The sequence below is a fragment of the Schistocerca serialis genome, chromosome 11 (assembly GCF_023864345.2).
Source record: "Schistocerca serialis cubense isolate TAMUIC-IGC-003099 chromosome 11, iqSchSeri2.2, whole genome shotgun sequence".
NCBI lineage: Eukaryota > Metazoa > Arthropoda > Insecta > Orthoptera > Acrididae > Schistocerca > Schistocerca serialis.
Genome location: NC_064648.1, coordinates 169,219,458 through 169,236,536, shown reverse-complemented (window position 1 = coordinate 169,236,536; position 17,079 = coordinate 169,219,458). Strand labels below are relative to the sequence as shown.

At 42.9% G+C, this 17,079-nt stretch overlaps 1 protein-coding gene across 1 annotated transcript in view; it reads left to right on the top strand.

The window, feature by feature from the left end:
* Positions 1–17,079, top strand: part of LOC126427254 (zinc finger MYND domain-containing protein 11-like) — a gene marked incomplete in the record, with an annotated part of 213,101 nt that overhangs the window by 61,236 nt on the left and 134,786 nt on the right. Inside the window, 1 exon segment of the mRNA XM_050089512.1 lies at positions 3,348–3,430. Coding sequence (XP_049945469.1) covers positions 3,420–3,430 — 11 coding nt within the window.

Genomic DNA, 17,079 nt, shown 5'->3' with positions numbered 1-17,079 from the left:
GTGACAAATGAAGCGCTAAGAGTGCGGAACATCGTCTCTTTGCTGTTTACCGTTCCAAATTAGTTCAGTGTTGTGCCTGTTGTTGGTAGTGTTATACTTCTTGTGTAAAGTGTTGTTCTGGTTACGATGCCATGTTTTAGTAATCGTGTATATAGGAAGAGGAAGAACGTAGGGAAAAGAAAATTAACACTAATACCAAGTTGCAATACTAAAATTACTGAAACAGTGCATTCTTCTGCTAAGCAACACATGGCCGGCCATAGCCCTGTGACATCTTCTAGCAAATACTACCTTGGGGATGGTGACTCCAAAGGTTTCAAGACTGTAGAGGAACTGAAACCATATGGAAATGAATTTGTAATTGAAAAGTTGGAATGTATTGGGCATGTGCAAAAGCGTACGGGTGCACTGCTTCGAAGGCTCAAACAAACTTTGGATTCAAGTAAGATCAGTGATGGAGGGAGAGGCAGGCTTACTGATGAGGTGATTGAACTTCTACAGAGATACTATGGGTATGCTATAAGGCAAAATACTAGTAATGTTAGTGACATGCGAAAAGCAGTGTGGGCATTGTTCCTTCATACTGCCTCTTCCAATGAATACCCTCAACAAAGCCTGTGCCCAAAAGATTCCTGGTGTAAATATAATGCAAAAAAGATGATCACAAACATGGTTTGCCAGCAGCTGTGATAAATGCAATAAAACCAATTTTTCTCGACTTAGCACAGCCAGAATTGTTACACAAATGTCTACACGGAAAGACATAGAATCCTAATGAGAGCGTAAACAATTTGATTTGGAAAGTGATTTCTAAAAGGGTGTTTGTAAGCATAAAAACACTGCACTTTGGCATTTACGATGCAATAGCAACCTACAACCGAGGGAACAGTGTGAAGTGTGAAGTTCTGAAGGCATTAGGATTTACAGCTGGGGTGAACACTGTACGAGCACTAAGAAATATTGACAGGGAAAGGATAAGAGGAGCAGAAAGGAGAGAAAGGCATATGAAGTATGATGGAACAACAGGCCAGAAAAGAAGACAGAAGAGGAAGCTTTTGGAGGATGAAGGAGGAGACCCTGATAATCCAACCTATAGTGCAGGAATGTATTGAGAAACTTCGATAGCCATTTCCCGTAAATTAGAATTTTTCGAATATAAGGAACATTTTCTCAAAACGCACTCTAGCTAGAGAGATGAAATTTTTATACAGCACTCCTAGTGGTCAAACTTACATTGCAACACAGCCATTTGGCAATATGTTCAGTAGTTTCATTTCAGTTTAATTATAAAGCAATTGTTTGTAAAAAAAATTGGGTCATTAATAAAAAAAAATAATTCGAAGGAAACTAGAAAAGATACTCCAAAATCCCTCTGTCATAACTGCAATACTAAACCACTCTATATGTAAAAAAAAATTCAAATTTTTCTATTTAGTAGTTTATTCATAAATGTTCCTCAAACTTAGTGATTTTAACATGGGCAGCATAGGCACCCCCGGCTCCCCTTAAGGAGATTTGTTTTGGCATTAGTGACTCACTCAGCATTCAGGAAGACCTTCTTGTTTCATGAACATTGTTTAAACACCTCAGTCCACAATAATCGACTTGGGTGTACCTGACGAACTGTGTCATTCCACAGTCACGCGACATTTGCGTGCAGTAGGAGGGATTCAAAAATTGGATGTGTGGATACCACATGCTCTAAGCCTAAACCGTAAAGATTAGTGGGTGGGTAGCCATATGTGCAACTCTGTTTGCTTGTCACCAATTGGCTCATGAACAACTCTGACCATTCCTATTGTTTATCATTTCTGGTGATGAGAAGTGGTGTCTTTTTGCTAATATAAGGAAAGGAAAGTAATGGTTGAGCCCAAACAAAGCAGCAACTCCGTGTACAGAGACCTGTACGCATGCACAAAAGATATTGTTATGCGTCTGATGGAACAGCAATGGTGTACTGTAGTAAGAAATGCTTCCCCGAGGTGTAAGTGTCACTGCTGACATTTATAGTCAACAACTGAGATGTCTTGGCAGATGAATTCCAAGAACAACGACTAGGAAGACTGCGTCAAGTATCGCTACTCCCACCCGCATTCTGCTAGACTGACAAAAAATATACTGGGGTTGGGTTGGGAAATCATTCTGCACCCACTTTATTCACCTGATCTTTCACCCTCAGATTTTCATTTTTTCCACTTCCTGTTCTATAACTTTCAAAGAGCTTCCTTTCGGTATGAAAAAGCGCTCTGAACGTGCCTCTATGTGTTCTTCGCCTCAACCACTTGACTTCTACAGTCCTGGGATTGAGAAATTACCATAGTATTGGCAGACTGTTGTGGCGTACCAGCCCAGTAGAAAGCATTCAACTCGGTATGATTATCTCTTCACTGTCCCTGATGGGTGACTGTCACCTCACAGTTTGTCACAATAATTTGTGAAGGAGGCAGTCTAATCTGTGTGTTCAATAAGTTCACTGTCCAATAACTTCAGCAAAAGAAACATCTGCTTGGCACACAGGTTACTGGACTGTCCACATGGTGTACTTTTCAAGTTCACTTTGTGAGGTCACAGTCCATGATGTGATAGTACTATAATAAATTTCTATTTTAAATTTGCTGTCCACGATATGCATTGAAACAATTCGGGTTGTACACAGAGTACTGTGTTCACACTCTTTAAGTGTAATTACTATTTTATGGTATTATATTCTTAGAAAAGTTTTTGTAACACGTGATTATAAATGGATAACTACACATCATCAGATAAAGTAACAATTACGGAAATAGCAGCTACAGAATGAATATAGGAACAAAATTACAAAACTAATGCTATTGTAAACCCATCCTAAGGAGAAAGGGGAGAAAATGGTGTTATCTTGGTATCTTCACAGAAGCTAAGGCATGTCTCTAATTATCTATACTACATACTTTGCACAGGAAACACTTTCTTCTCAGTGATTAGTTCCCACAGAATGTACTGCATAATACATTAGTGAATGCAAATGGTAAAAGTAAGCAAACTTTTTGACGTTTGATCTCCAAGATCTAATCTTATGTGTAATGCAGAAATTGCAGTACTTAGATGTTTAAGATGACGTGTAATGTGTCAGTTCCATTGCCTGTTTTTATCAGTATTAAAATCTAAGAATTTAGAGTACTTAAACAATTTAGAGTATTTGTTTCATTTCTTTACATTGTCAAATGCTGCAGTTTCCCCCTTAGGCTTGACTCATCTACTTAGGTTTCCAGCAAAAAAATAACGAGTTTTGGGAACATATATTTGCAAATTTGTTTACAATAAGTTTTGTGGAATATGTTGCTAACCAGTACGGTGTGTGTATTTTTCAGGTGCCGCACATTCGAGGGTGCGGCATGTGAATTTATCTTCTCTCTCCTGTGCCAGAACAGAGCCGGTACACCATGAACAAAAAGTGAGTTACCTCTGGACAGACACTTCATCTGGCACACTGAGAAATTAACATAATTTGTTCTGTGCTTCTCCTAGTTTTATGCATGTGTAACAATTAATTGCATTATTGCTTTTTTAACACTACTTTGCATTTACTCTGACATTTAAAGGAACGGTGTAGTGCGGTCATCCAGAAAGTAAATTCTAGTCGTTTCCACAGACAGTAAGAGTGCAGTAGTTAGGCAGGAATGTGTAGACTAGTTTTTTAAGAACTTTTAACAACTGTGTGTGAAACAGAAAAGCTTGTATGTTAATCAACCTTTAGTTGTTCTCAGAGTGGCTAGCTCTTTTCTGCCTTTAGTGGTAAGCCAGGCAAGTGTTCTTGGGGTTGGGTTAATTTTGGTAGTATGTAGTATTTTGTGGCGTAACTTAATTTTCGTAACCCCCACCCAAAATCATTGTTCCAATTGATTTGACACGATCCAACCTGACATGCTCTGTTGTGCCATTCGCTTTCTGTCGGAGTAGCAATTGAATACGATGTTCTTCATTATTTGATGTAATTGGATAGGTAAAAAATCTGTTCACCAAGCGAGGGCAGGACAACACATTTACGAAGGTTTTAAAATTTGGAAGCTTTCGGAGCCAGTGGTTTTTCCTTGTATCAGGAAGTTTGAAGGGTAAGGAAGAGGGTTGAAGAAAAAGGACTGGTAAAGTTTAGGAAAAGGGGTAGAGTTCGGAAAGTCATCCAGAACCACAGGTTTGGGGAGACTTACCAGATGGGATGAGAAGAAAAGACTGATGGTCGGGAACTGCACAGGACAAGATTTGAAAACCTGAGAGCTTAAATGTGGGAGATAAGATAATACGAAAGGCAGGTATTACTGCCAAAACATCCTGCACGAGTTAATAAGAGCAGAAAGGTAAGTGCATTGTATGTGATAGAGGTGGGAGGGAGTGTCGAAAAATAGTCAGCTCGGAAAATGCTGTATATACAAAACTGAAAGGAAGTAAAGGAAGAAATAGTTACTGTGAAGAAATGCTGAGACCAAAGAAATTAATGTAAATTAAGGCCAGGTGGGTGGTGAGAACTAGGGACGTGATTATAGTGCAAGTTCCTACCTGTGGAGTTCTGAGAAACTGTTGTCTGGGGGAAGATTCCAGTTGGCACATATCACAAAACGAGCACTGAGGTTGTGTGTATCGTTCATAATTTTATGTAACAGCAATCTTGTGATAAAATTATTTGAAAGCGGTCTTGATCGCAGCTGATGTTAACTTCTGAGCGGTTCCGGCCTGCTTAATTACAGCCCACCATCAGACTTTGCACCATCTGGATGATGGCAATGGTGCCCTTTTTTGCCTTCGCTTACGTGGTTAAAGTCAAATATTTAGAGCATTAACTCATTTGTAAAGTAATCAGACATTTGAAGCTGCTTTATACTTGGGATTTCATGGAGTGGAGGGGGGTGGGGGGTTTCATATCAGGGGTTTACTGGCATTTATGTGTAACTAGCTGCAATGCCTCGCATTGCCTGGGATGTTTTATATCTGCCACACAAAGTGATTGGTCCTGTGCCTTGTTGATACTCATAGCGAATGCAAGCCACGTGGGAAACTGCAATCAGTTTAAATCGACAGGCGTATTTTAATTTCTGAATGTCAACAGAATGCAGTGAATGAATATGTCTTCACCTGCGGCATTAGTAACAATCAGGTTCTAGGCTTCCAGTTTTGACTTTCGTATACACCTGTTTCAAACCAAAAGTTTAGCAATAACAATTACATCACAGATTATGCTTTCGTTGCAAAAACACACACACACACACACACACACACACACACACACACACACACACACACACACACTCGCTTATGTTCAGTCAAATGTTCACCAGGAGACCTCAGATTATGAAATCTTGTGTAGACAGTGATCGTCCTCTTGTCTTGAAGGTAAAGTGTGCAATATTTCATAAAGACTGGAATAAAACTTTATTTTTGTATGGATTACGAACAAACAAAAGGACACTTTCTTTATATATATAGATGCAAGGAAATGTAAATGAATTTGTGTATTTGTCAGCAACTCTTTAAAGTGTTTCACTCATCCATTCAGTAAAGAAAATTAGGCCAACCTTTAAGATATATCGGAAACAATCCCTGGATTGTGGCTAAGCCATTTTTCCGCAATATGCTTCCTTCCGGGAGTGACAGTTCGGCAAAGTAGACAGGAGAACTCGTGTGAAGTTTGCAGAGTAAGAGAGAGGCACTGGAAGGAGTGAAGCTGTTAGACAGGTTGTGGTAGCAAGTCGTGCACAGATAGCTCAGTCGGTAAGAGCATTATTCGCAAAAAAGTGCCGGGTTCGAGTCCCACTCCGGCTCGCACTTGTAGTCCGTCAGGATGTTTCCCTGCAAGTGCCGTCTTGTACGGCTTGTATGTGTCTGCCTGGAGGCTCCAGAAAAGCCTGTAGGTTGCTAAATGCTCCTTCAAATTACCATAACTTGGTCTGCCCTGCCATACTGGACAATGAATGTTAGTTGAGAGTTCCCACAAAAACACGTGAAGACACCGTTTAAAATTTGCAGTAGGTCTCATATTTTGATAATCCGTTTAGAAGTCGAACATATTAACAGTTAAGTTAAAAACATGAATGGCAAATTAGGAAATAACCAGTAACCCTCAGTTCTTTAAAGAATGAAACTCCTATGTAGAAACCAGCTTCAAACATCTGATTACTTTGTGAGTGAGTTTATCTGTAAATTTTTTGCTTTTAAGTAGGTAAGTGAGAAAGTTTCATAAAGGCTTGACATTTCATACCAAGTTTGTTTGAATTCTAAAATGCTGAGCGAATGAAGTAGTCAGAGCATTTGTGCTCCGTCAGTCATACTGGCTCGAGACACACTCTTTAATACTTGTCTTGCTGCGTTACACTTTTAACATAAGATTATACTTCTTAATGAATACATTATGACCAAATTTTAAAATATTGAAAATCAAATTTTTGTCACCACTACAATTGCAACTGGTATTGCATTCCAGATAACATTTTAGCGGTATAGGTAAGACTGATAGATGTCGATTGGGCCGTGGATTGTTTTGTCAGCCAGTGGAACTTACTTTGTGGATGACCTTCATACCTTGCTGTATTATTATTAGAGATATTTTCCATTTCTTGTAATACTGCTCCTGTTCTATGATAGCTTAATTTGAGCTGTAGTATTGCAGGTAGAACTGGCAACAGCATGAGGTGATGTGGGGTAGAATGGAGGCCTGGTGTGACGGTGGCTTTAGTGCACTGCTGTTCGAGCTGTCGTTTACGGTTTGCCTTGCACACCCATGAGGAGAGGTGGGATAAGGTTTTTTTCAAAACCGTCTATACAGTGGTTTAGGTTAGGGTCCCACTTATCGCCCTGCAGCTGTTTGCCATAGTGGGCCCTTGTTTGCATGTCATAGATGGGAAAAAAATTTGTTATTTTGCTTGATCATCTAGAGCTTTAAAGTTAGGAACACGATTCAGACTAGTGGTGTTGTGTAATGGTCGAGATACATCCCTCGTGTGCAGATGGCTGTAGGCTTGAATCTCATCGGGTACCTTGAAATATTTTATTTTTAAAACAACATTACTATGGAAAGGATAGTTGCTACTCACAATATAGTGGAGATGCTGAGTCACAGACACGCACAACAGGAAGACTGTAGGAAAGTCAGCTTTTGGCCAGCAAGGCCACTGTCGGAAAGAGACCACACACACGCACATGTAGACGCAAACGCAACTCGCCCACATGTGACCACAGCCTCTGACTGCTGAGGCCTGACCAGAGACTCTGTTTGTGTCTGTTTGTGTGTGTGTGTGTGTGTGTGTGTGTGTGTGTGTTCTGGGAGTCTATTTCTGAGGAAGGCCTTGTCAACCAAAAACTCACATTCTGACAGTCTTTTTGTTTTGCCCGTCTGCTGCTCAGCCTCTCCACTATATTGTCAGTGGCAACTATCATTTTCATAATATTGTTACATTCTGTCGTGGAATTTCCGTCGTTTTATTTTTAAACCTTTATAGAAATGACTTCTCATAAATTTTTATTCAGTTTATTGATTTGTGTGATTTTTTTTTATTTCTAATCCTTTGTCACATTAATCGTCTTTTTAACTTTTCGATTTGTTCTCGTTCTTTCTTCCTGTCATTCTTGTTCCATTTGGGAGATATGTGTGTTCGGATTCTATTATTTTTATTTATCTATCTGTCATATAATATTTAAATTTTTGAAGATCTGATCTATCAGTTAAAAACAAGGCAAGATAATCAATTTTTATTGACTGTTCGATGGTGTCAAAAATGCATTTTTTGTTAGAGGGTATAAAATGATTTGTATAGTAAGTGTCATAGAAACATTTAAAATATAAATTGCTATTGCCCTATGGACAAAACAACACAGATGAAGATTTACATGAAAGTAAGTAGGAGTAAACCGAAGTTCAGGCAAATTGAGGAATAGAAATAATGAGTGCAATAAAATGGGTGAAAATATAAGATGATAAAACAGAAGAAATTAAATCAGAGTTTAATAATTAAAATAACATAAATAAAGAAGGAAAAACGAGAGCAAATAAGATCTTTAAAATGCTGATTAAAATGATGTGAATAAGGATTGGGAGTGTAAATGGGAGCGTAAAAAAAAAAAAAAAATTTACACGTAAACCAATTATTTGAGTAAAAATAATGCTCAAAATCGTTTCGATATAGATTAAAAAATTTATTTCAGGGCATGTAGGGGATTTGAACATGCAAACTTCTGCAAACGGTAATGCACCTTAACCATTACACTACCGTGACGATCCATATATAAGTACTGTTTTTGACTCTCTTTGGGAAAATTGAAAATTCAAATTTTTTTTTTTTTTTTTTTTTTTTTTTTTTCATGGATTACTCTCGACCAAATGCCAACCGGGGTGAATCTTGGCAGGGTCCGATAACTGGGATCCTAACCTACACACCTGCGAGATAAGGGTATTGTCGAGGGTACCCCAGGGAAGTTTGATACCGTTGCTGCTGTTCTCTGTATACATAAATGATTTGGTGGGCAGCAATCTGCGGTTGTTTGCTGATGATGGTGTGGTCTATGGTAAGGTGTGAAAGTTGAGTGACTGCAGGATGGTACGAGATAACTTAGACAAAATTTCAAATTGCTGTGATGAATAGCAGGTAGCTCCAAATGTAGAAAAATGTAAGTTACTGCGTACAAGTAGAAAAAACGAACCCGTAATGTTTGGATACAGCATCGGTAGTGTCTTGTTCGACACAGTCACGTCGTTCAAAACTCTGGACGTAATATTGCAGAGTGAAACGAAATGGAATGAGCACGTAAGGATTGTGTGCAGGAAGGTGAATGGCAGACTTAAATTTATTGGGAGAATTTTAAGAAAGGCTGATTCACTCGTTAAGGAGACTGCATATAGGATGCTGGTGCAAGCCATTCTCGAATACTGCTATAGTGTTTTGGATCCGTAGCAGGTCGGATTTGAGGAAGACATCGAAGTAATTCAGAGGTGGGCTGCTACATTTGTTACCAGTAGGTTTGAACAGCAAACAAGTGCTATAGTCATGCTTCGGGAACTCAAATGGGGATACGTGGAGGGAAGGCGACAGTCTTTTTGAGAAACGCTCTTGATAAAATTTAGAGAATCGATATTTCAAGCTGATTGCAGAATGATTCTACTGCCACCAACCTCCGTAGTGCCCCAGGACCACGAAGATAATATACGACGAATTAGGGCTCGTGCGGAGGCGTATAGACAGTCGTCGTTCCCTCACTCTGTGAATGGAGCAGGAAAGGAAATGATTAGTAGTGCTACAGGGTAGCCTCCGTCACGCACCGTAAGCTGGATTGCGGAGTATCGATGTATATGTATATTAGATGTAGATTTGGGTGGTTTCAAAAAGTCTATCCCACCCTTGGGGACCACCCCTTGTTAGTTCCACAGTTGTTCCTCAAACCTCAGCTGCAGCGCATGTGGCTACCTCTCCTCAACTGCCGTGTTCTCGGACCACTCGACTCGCCCTAGTTGCTATGCACTTCAGACTTGCTCAGCAAACCTCATTGTCCTTTCTCTGTATGATACTTTTAGTAGAAACTTTTAAGAGTTCAGAGTATTTAGGTGGAATATTTACACTGTTTGTACTAATTTCTGATAAGTGTTTGTTGAATGTGGGTACGCAGTAGTTAAATCCACACACAAAATTCTATAAATCCCTTCATAATGAAGAACCTTCAGGAATTTCAGAAAGAGGCAGGTTATATGTTAACAGGCACAGGCAGCCGTTGCACGTTTCTTCTACAAGATATACTGACAGCTAGAGGCAATCGACATGTGCATCGAGCCCACTGATTACTGGTGACCTCGGCAGTTCTGGAGTCAGCTATCTACGTCTGCATCTGCATAAATATTCCGAAAGCCACCGTGTGGCGCATGCAGAGGGCACCTCGTATCACTACAAGCTATTCCTTTTCGTGTTGCACTCACAACAGGAGTGAGGGGGGAAAAAAACTGTTGTAGTGCAAGAAGAGTAGTGAGACTGCTGGCAACATTGAGCGATCTGGCAATGCTATATTGTTCTACCTTTGTAGGCAGATGCGTTTCAGCTCCGTACAGCCATTACATGGCTTTTGAGAGAGCCATCAGTGAATATTGTGTGTGTGTGTGTGTGTGTGTGTGTGTGTGTGTGTGTGTGTGTGTGTGTGTGTGTGTGTGAGGGGGGGGGGAAGGGGGGGGGTTGTTTCCCCCTCACACCCACAAATGGAACAGCGGAGTCAAGTTTTGTGTTAAACTTAGGGAATCTGTGAGTGTGACCTTTGAAAAGTTGAAACAGGCCCACGGGGAACATTACTTATCAATAACACAGGTCCTCTGCTGACATATATCATTTTTGGAGGGCCGAATACATGTTGAAGATGAACCTCTTTCGGGAAGACCTTCAACTTCAAAAACTGTTGAAAATGTCAAACGTGTGCGTGGTCTTGTGAGATGGGGTTTTCATTGTACATCAAATTTTGACCAAAAATTTGCACATGTGAAAGATTTGCACCAAAATGGTACCGAAAAATATCACAACTGAGAAGGACAATCGAAGAAAGGTGCATTGATCTTCTGGAGAGGATTGCGAGTGACCACGAATGGCTCAGTCGTGTCATCTTAGGTTGTGCATCGTGGTGGATCTTTGAGTACAATCCTGAGACAGAGCAGCAAACTGAAGACTGGCACACTGAGACATATCCTCGGCCAAAAGAACCTTGAATATCAAGTGGAAGACCAAAACTGGTGATTACCTTTCTTGACAGTAGGGGTATCGTGCATAAAGGACCTGCATCCGTACGAGCCCTAATTTCTCTGATCTCGTCTTTGCTGTCCTTCCATAAAATTTAGGTTTGTGGCGGTAAAGTCAGCTGGAAATGCCAGTTCTCTGAATTTTCCCAATAGTGTTTTGCAAAAATAATCTCGTCATCCCTCCAGGGATTCCCATTTGAGTTCATGAAGCATGTCCTTAGTACATGTTGACTGTACCTTCTGACAACAAATGTAGGAGGCGGCCTCTAAATTGCTTTGGTGTCTTCTTTTACCTGATCTGGTGGGGACCCCAAACACTTGAGAAATGTTAGAGAGTGGGACACCAGAGTGTTCTGTACGTGGTCTCCTTTATAGATGAGATACATTTTCCTAGAATTCTCCCAGTATATCGAAGTTACCCATTTCCCTCCCCTACTACCAATCGTAAGTGCTCGTTCCATCTCGTACTGCTTTGCAGCGTTATGCCTTAGATATGTAATTGATGTGACAATGTCGAGCAGCATATCACTAATACTGCATACAGGCATTAAAGAATTGTTTTTCTAACCATCTACAGTAACTTACATATTTCTGCATTTAGATAAAGCTGCCATTTATCACATCAAATAGAAATTCTATCCAAGGCATCATGTATCCTTCTACAATATAGTATAACCGGATAGGTAGAGAATGTACTCACTAAGTGGTGGCAGTAGCAGATACCTACAAAGGTTTAGGAAATGTGAAAGCTTTCGGAGTTTGGAGCCAGTAGGTCCTTTTTTTTGCAGAAGGGTTGAAGAGAAAGGAGGACAATCGAGGGAAAATGACTGACGAGGTTTAGGAAATGAGGAGAATTATGGAATAGTTGCCCAGAACCCTGGTTCTGGGGAGATGTACGAGACAGGATGAGAAGGAACTAGTGATTGGTGCGGACTGCACTAGACGACATATGAAAACCTGAGAACTTAAAGGAGGAAGATGTGGTAAAAGCAAGGCAGAGATTACTGAGAAAACATTGTGCAAGAGTTAATAAGAATGGGAAGCTATATGCATTGTATGTGGTAGAGGTGGGGGTGGTGAAAAAGAAACAGGTCAGAAAATGAATGATACAGAAAACTAAATGGGTGTTAAGAAAGGAGTAGTTACTGAGAAGAATTGCTGAGACAGAAGAAATTAAGATAAATTAAGATCAGACGGTTGGCGAGAACCGAGGACATAATGTAATGCCAATTCTCTGCAGCAGTATATTGTGTGTTGCCAGTATACACTCTATTCAGGCTAACTGATAACTTGGTGTTAGTCCTGGTGATGTATGAGTAAAAGGCCAAGCAGTGTCTACATAACAGCCTGTATAAGATGTGTCATTTCACAGGTGGTTTTCCCGTTGGTAGTATGTTCTTTCAATTACAGTGCTGGTATAGGTGGTGGAAGGTGCTGATTAAGGTGAAAGGAAGGATATCCTAGGTTTGGAATCATACGGGTTTTGGTAGACGTAATGTTCAGCAGTTAATATAGAGGAAGGTGGCGTCAGTGGTAACATGCAAGATGATGTGTGGTGGGAGTGGGACAGATTTCAGACAATATAGGAAATGGTTGCCATCTTTAACCTTTTAACTGCTCTGGACGTGTTAATGCGCACGCCTTTGTAACTGTCTCTGTGTGCTCTAAACGTGTTTACGCACGCCACCAGTCCTTCTACCTGGTACTCTGAATGTGTGTACGCGTAGACACGTTAAGAGTATCTACACGTAGACACATTCTTGTCTGCACGTAGATACACACGTTAAGAGTGCCTACACGTAGACACATTCGTGCCTACACGTAGACACATTCGTGCCTACACGTAGACACATTCGTGCCTACACGTAGACACATTCGTGCCTACACGTAGACACATTCGTGCCTACACGTAGACACATTCGTGCCTACACGTAGACACATTCGTGCCTACACGTAGACACATTCGTGCCTACACGTAGACACATTCGTGCCGACACGTAGACACATTCGTGCCGACACGTAGACACATTCGTGCCGACACGTAGACACATTCGTGCCGACACGTAGACACATTCGTGCCGACACGTAGACACATTCGTGCCGACACGTAGACACATTCGTGCCGACACGTAGACACATTCGTGCCGACACGTAGACACATTCGTGCCGACACGTAGACACATTCGTGCCGACACGTAGACACATTCGTGCCGACACGTAGACACATTCGTGCCGACACGTAGACACATTCGTGCCGACACGTAGACACATTCGTGCCGACACGTAGACACATTCGTGCCGACACGTAGACACATTCGTGCCGACACGTAGACACATTCGTGCCGACACGTAGACACATTCGTGCCGACACGTAGACACATTCGTGCCGACACGTAGACACATTCGTGCCGACACGTAGACACATTCGTGCCGACACGTAGACACATTCGTGCCGACACGTAGACACATTCGTGCCGACACGTAGACACATTCGTGCCGACACGTAGACACATTCGTGCCGACACGTAGACACATTCGTGCCGACACGTAGACACATTCGTGCCGACACGTAGACACATTCGTGCCGACACGTAGACACATTCGTGCCGACACGTAGACACATTCGTGCCGACACGTAGACACATTCGTGCCGACACGTAGACACATTCGTGCCGACACGTAGACACATTCGTGCCGACACGTAGACACATTCGTGCCGACACGTAGACACATTCGTGCCGACACGTAGACACATTCGTGCCGACACGTAGACACATTCGTGCCGACACGTAGACACATTCGTGCCGACACGTAGACACATTCGTGCCGACACGTAGACACATTCGTGCCGACACGTAGACACATTCGTGCCGACACGTAGACACATTCGTGCCGACACGTAGACACATTCGTGCCGACACGTAGACACATTCGTGCCGACACGTAGACACATTCGTGCCGACACGTAGACACATTCGTGCCGACACGTAGACACATTCGTGCCGACACGTAGACACATTCGTGCCGACACGTAGACACATTCGTGCCGACACGTAGACACATTCGTGCCGACACGTAGACACATTCGTGCCGACACGTAGACACATTCGTGCCGACACGTAGACACATTCGTGCCGACACGTAGACACATTCGTGCCGACACGTAGACACATTCGTGCCGACACGTAGACACATTCGTGCCGACACGTAGACACATTCGTGCCGACACGTAGACACATTCGTGCCGACACGTAGACACATTCGTGCCGACACGTAGACACATTCGTGCCGACACGTAGACACATTCGTGCCGACACGTAGACACATTCGTGCCGACACGTAGACACATTCAGAGTACCGGGTAGAAGGACTGGTGGCGGGCGTAAACACGTTTAGAGCACACAGGGACAGGTACAAAGGTGTGCGCATTAACACGTCCAGAGCAGTTAAAGGATTAATATGGAAGGAAAGTCTTCATACTATAGGTTGAAGGTGTTGATCACCTAATCAGATATACATTCAGTGGGTGTTTTGAAGAGAACAACTATGGCACAGCCAGTGTGATTGACTTTTTTTATCTTACGAAGAAGGTACGAGGTATGGGTGCGTGGTATGGGTGGAATACGTAGTTCTGTGGATTGAGGTGTAAGTCCTTGTGAGGGGTCTGAGGTTTTAAGGAGGGACTGCAGGTCAGTTTGTATCACAGGGATGCAATCTCAGTGGCAGATGCTGTGTGTAGAGGTATCAGATAGCTGGTGTGGACGCTCGCTTAGTTAATCCTATCAGTCTAGTACCACAGCAGTAGATTCCTTGCCTGCTGGGAGAATAATGATGGAGTAATCAGTTTCAGGGAACAAGGTGGCAAAAGTCACGGGATACCTCCTAAAATTCTGTTCGACGTCTTTTTGCAGAGGGTAATGCGGCAACTCGACGTGGTACGTGCTCGACAGCTTGTCGGAAGTCCCCTTTAGAAATACTGAGCCGTGTTACTCTGTGTGTGCTCTTAATTGCGAAAGTGTTTCTTGTGCAGGATTTTGTGCACGAACTGACCTCTCAATTATGTCCTGTAAGTGTTCAGTAGAATTCGTGTTTGGCAGTCTGGACGGTTATATCGTCCGCTCGAATTGTTCAGTCTCTCACGATTGTGGCCCGGTAAAATAACTTAGTTTTCTGAGAACGTGAAGTCCATAAATGGCTGCAAATGGTCTCCAGGCAGCTGAACATAATCATTTCTAGTCAATGATTGGACCAGAGGACCCAGTCCATTCCATATACACACAGGCCACACCATTGTGGAGCCACCAGCAGCTCGAACTGCGTCTCGTCGACAGCTCGGGTCGGTGGCTTTGTGAGGTCTGCACTGCAGTCGAACACTACCGTCAGTTCTTACAAACTGAAATCGGTACACGTCTGACTGGGCCACAGTTATCCAGTGTCTGGGATCAAACCGATATAGTCACGAGCCCAGGATAGCCACGGCAGGCGATATTGTTACGTTAGCAGAGGCACTCGTGTCGGTCGTGTGCTGCCGTTAATGCCAAATTTAATCACAGTGACCCGGTGGATGCGTTCGTCGTACATCCCACATTGATTTCTGCAGTTATTTCGAGCAGTGTCGCTCGTCTGTTACCACTGACAACTCTACGCAGATGCCGCCACTCTCGGTCATCAAGTGAACACTATTGGCCTCTGCATTGTCGATAGTGAGAGTCGGTGCCTGAAATTTGGTATTTTTGGCACACGCTCGACACTGTGGATCTCGGTATATCGAATTCCTCGCGATTTCCAAAATGGACTGTCACGTCGAGCTCCGAGTACTGTTGCGTGTTCGGAGACTTAATTCCCGTCGTGTGGCCGCAATCGCATCTGAAACCGTTTCATTCTGATTCACCAGAGTACAAATGGCAACTCCACCAGTGCACTGCTCTTTTATACCTCGTGTGGTCAATAATACCACCATCTGTATATGTGCATATTGCTGTCGCGTGACTTTCGTCACTTCAGTGTACCCCAGCCCTGTATGTGGCAATACGTACACTATCAAAGGGAGAGCCACCTGTGAAATGACACGTACCGTATGCTCGTACAAGCTGTTATGCAAAAGCTGTTTGTCCTTCTACATTGGTACGATTGTAATCAAGTTATCAGCTAGCCTGACTGGACACAGAAAGAGGGTGCATACTGTTGCGAAACATGCTCTACGAGATGACAGAAGTGACAGTGTGTGTGTGCTGTATGGATTCTATCCCCTGACATCAGTTTCTCAGAACTTCAAAGGTGAGAACTGATGTTATCACATGGCCTCGGTTCTTGCCACCCACCTGGCCTTAATTTACGTTAATTTCTTCAATCTTAGCACTTCTTTCTAGTAACTATTCCTTTCTTCACTCTCTTTCAATTTCCTACGTCTTTTATTTCCTGACCTGTGTATTTTTCCCTGTCCCTTTCCTCCACAACACGTAATGTACTTAACTTTCTGTTCTCCTTAACCATTGCACAATGTTTGGTCAGTAATCTTTGTCTTGTATATTACCCTATCTTCCACCTTTAAGCTCTCAGGTGTTCAAATCTTGTGCAGTGCAGTCCCCTACAGTCAGTTTTTTTCTTTTCCTCCCATCTGGTAAGTCTGTACTGACCTGGGGTTCTGTCTGGGTGGCTATTCTGTAATTTGTGAGTCCGTTTTCTTCATCCTTCATTCCTCTTGCCTCCCGTTCAACCCTTTTTCCAGGAGGAGGAGCCACTGGCTCCAGAAGCTTGCACATTTCCACAACTTGTGTACACGTTTACTCCTGCCGCCGCTTGGCGAGTTAGCTGAAATATCCAAAATAACTCGGCAGTAGCAGAGCACTGTTTGTCTGAGAAACACGAGATGGATTGTGAGCGTACCGAGATTCTCGCTCGGACCTCTAAATACTGGGACGGCGTTATAAGGGAGGCTATCGAAATCCACACCGGGGAAGATCTTATCGACCGGGATTGCGGCTACGATCTCCACCGGGCTCGGGACCCGGCATCGAATGTAATTAATAAGACTCTCGGCAAGAAGTACGAACTGGCGACCGGGGCAGACGTAGCGAGCACGTCGACGCTACGACAGATTTCGACGCCCACGTCTTCGCTACCGTCGGCACGCTGTCGCGGACGGCGAAGAGAACGGCTCGCGTGGGGAGGGGATTAAATCGGCCGCCCGCCCTCGGGAGCTCAGTTCGTCAGCACACCTGACGGTGGCGACGTGTCTGGTCGCCGAAATATTGTGCCCGTCGGACACGATGAACCGGCAGTGTACCCGTGGACTGTTCGAGCGACAAATATGCCGGGACAAACTGAAGAATCGCACATTATTTTGTTGACAC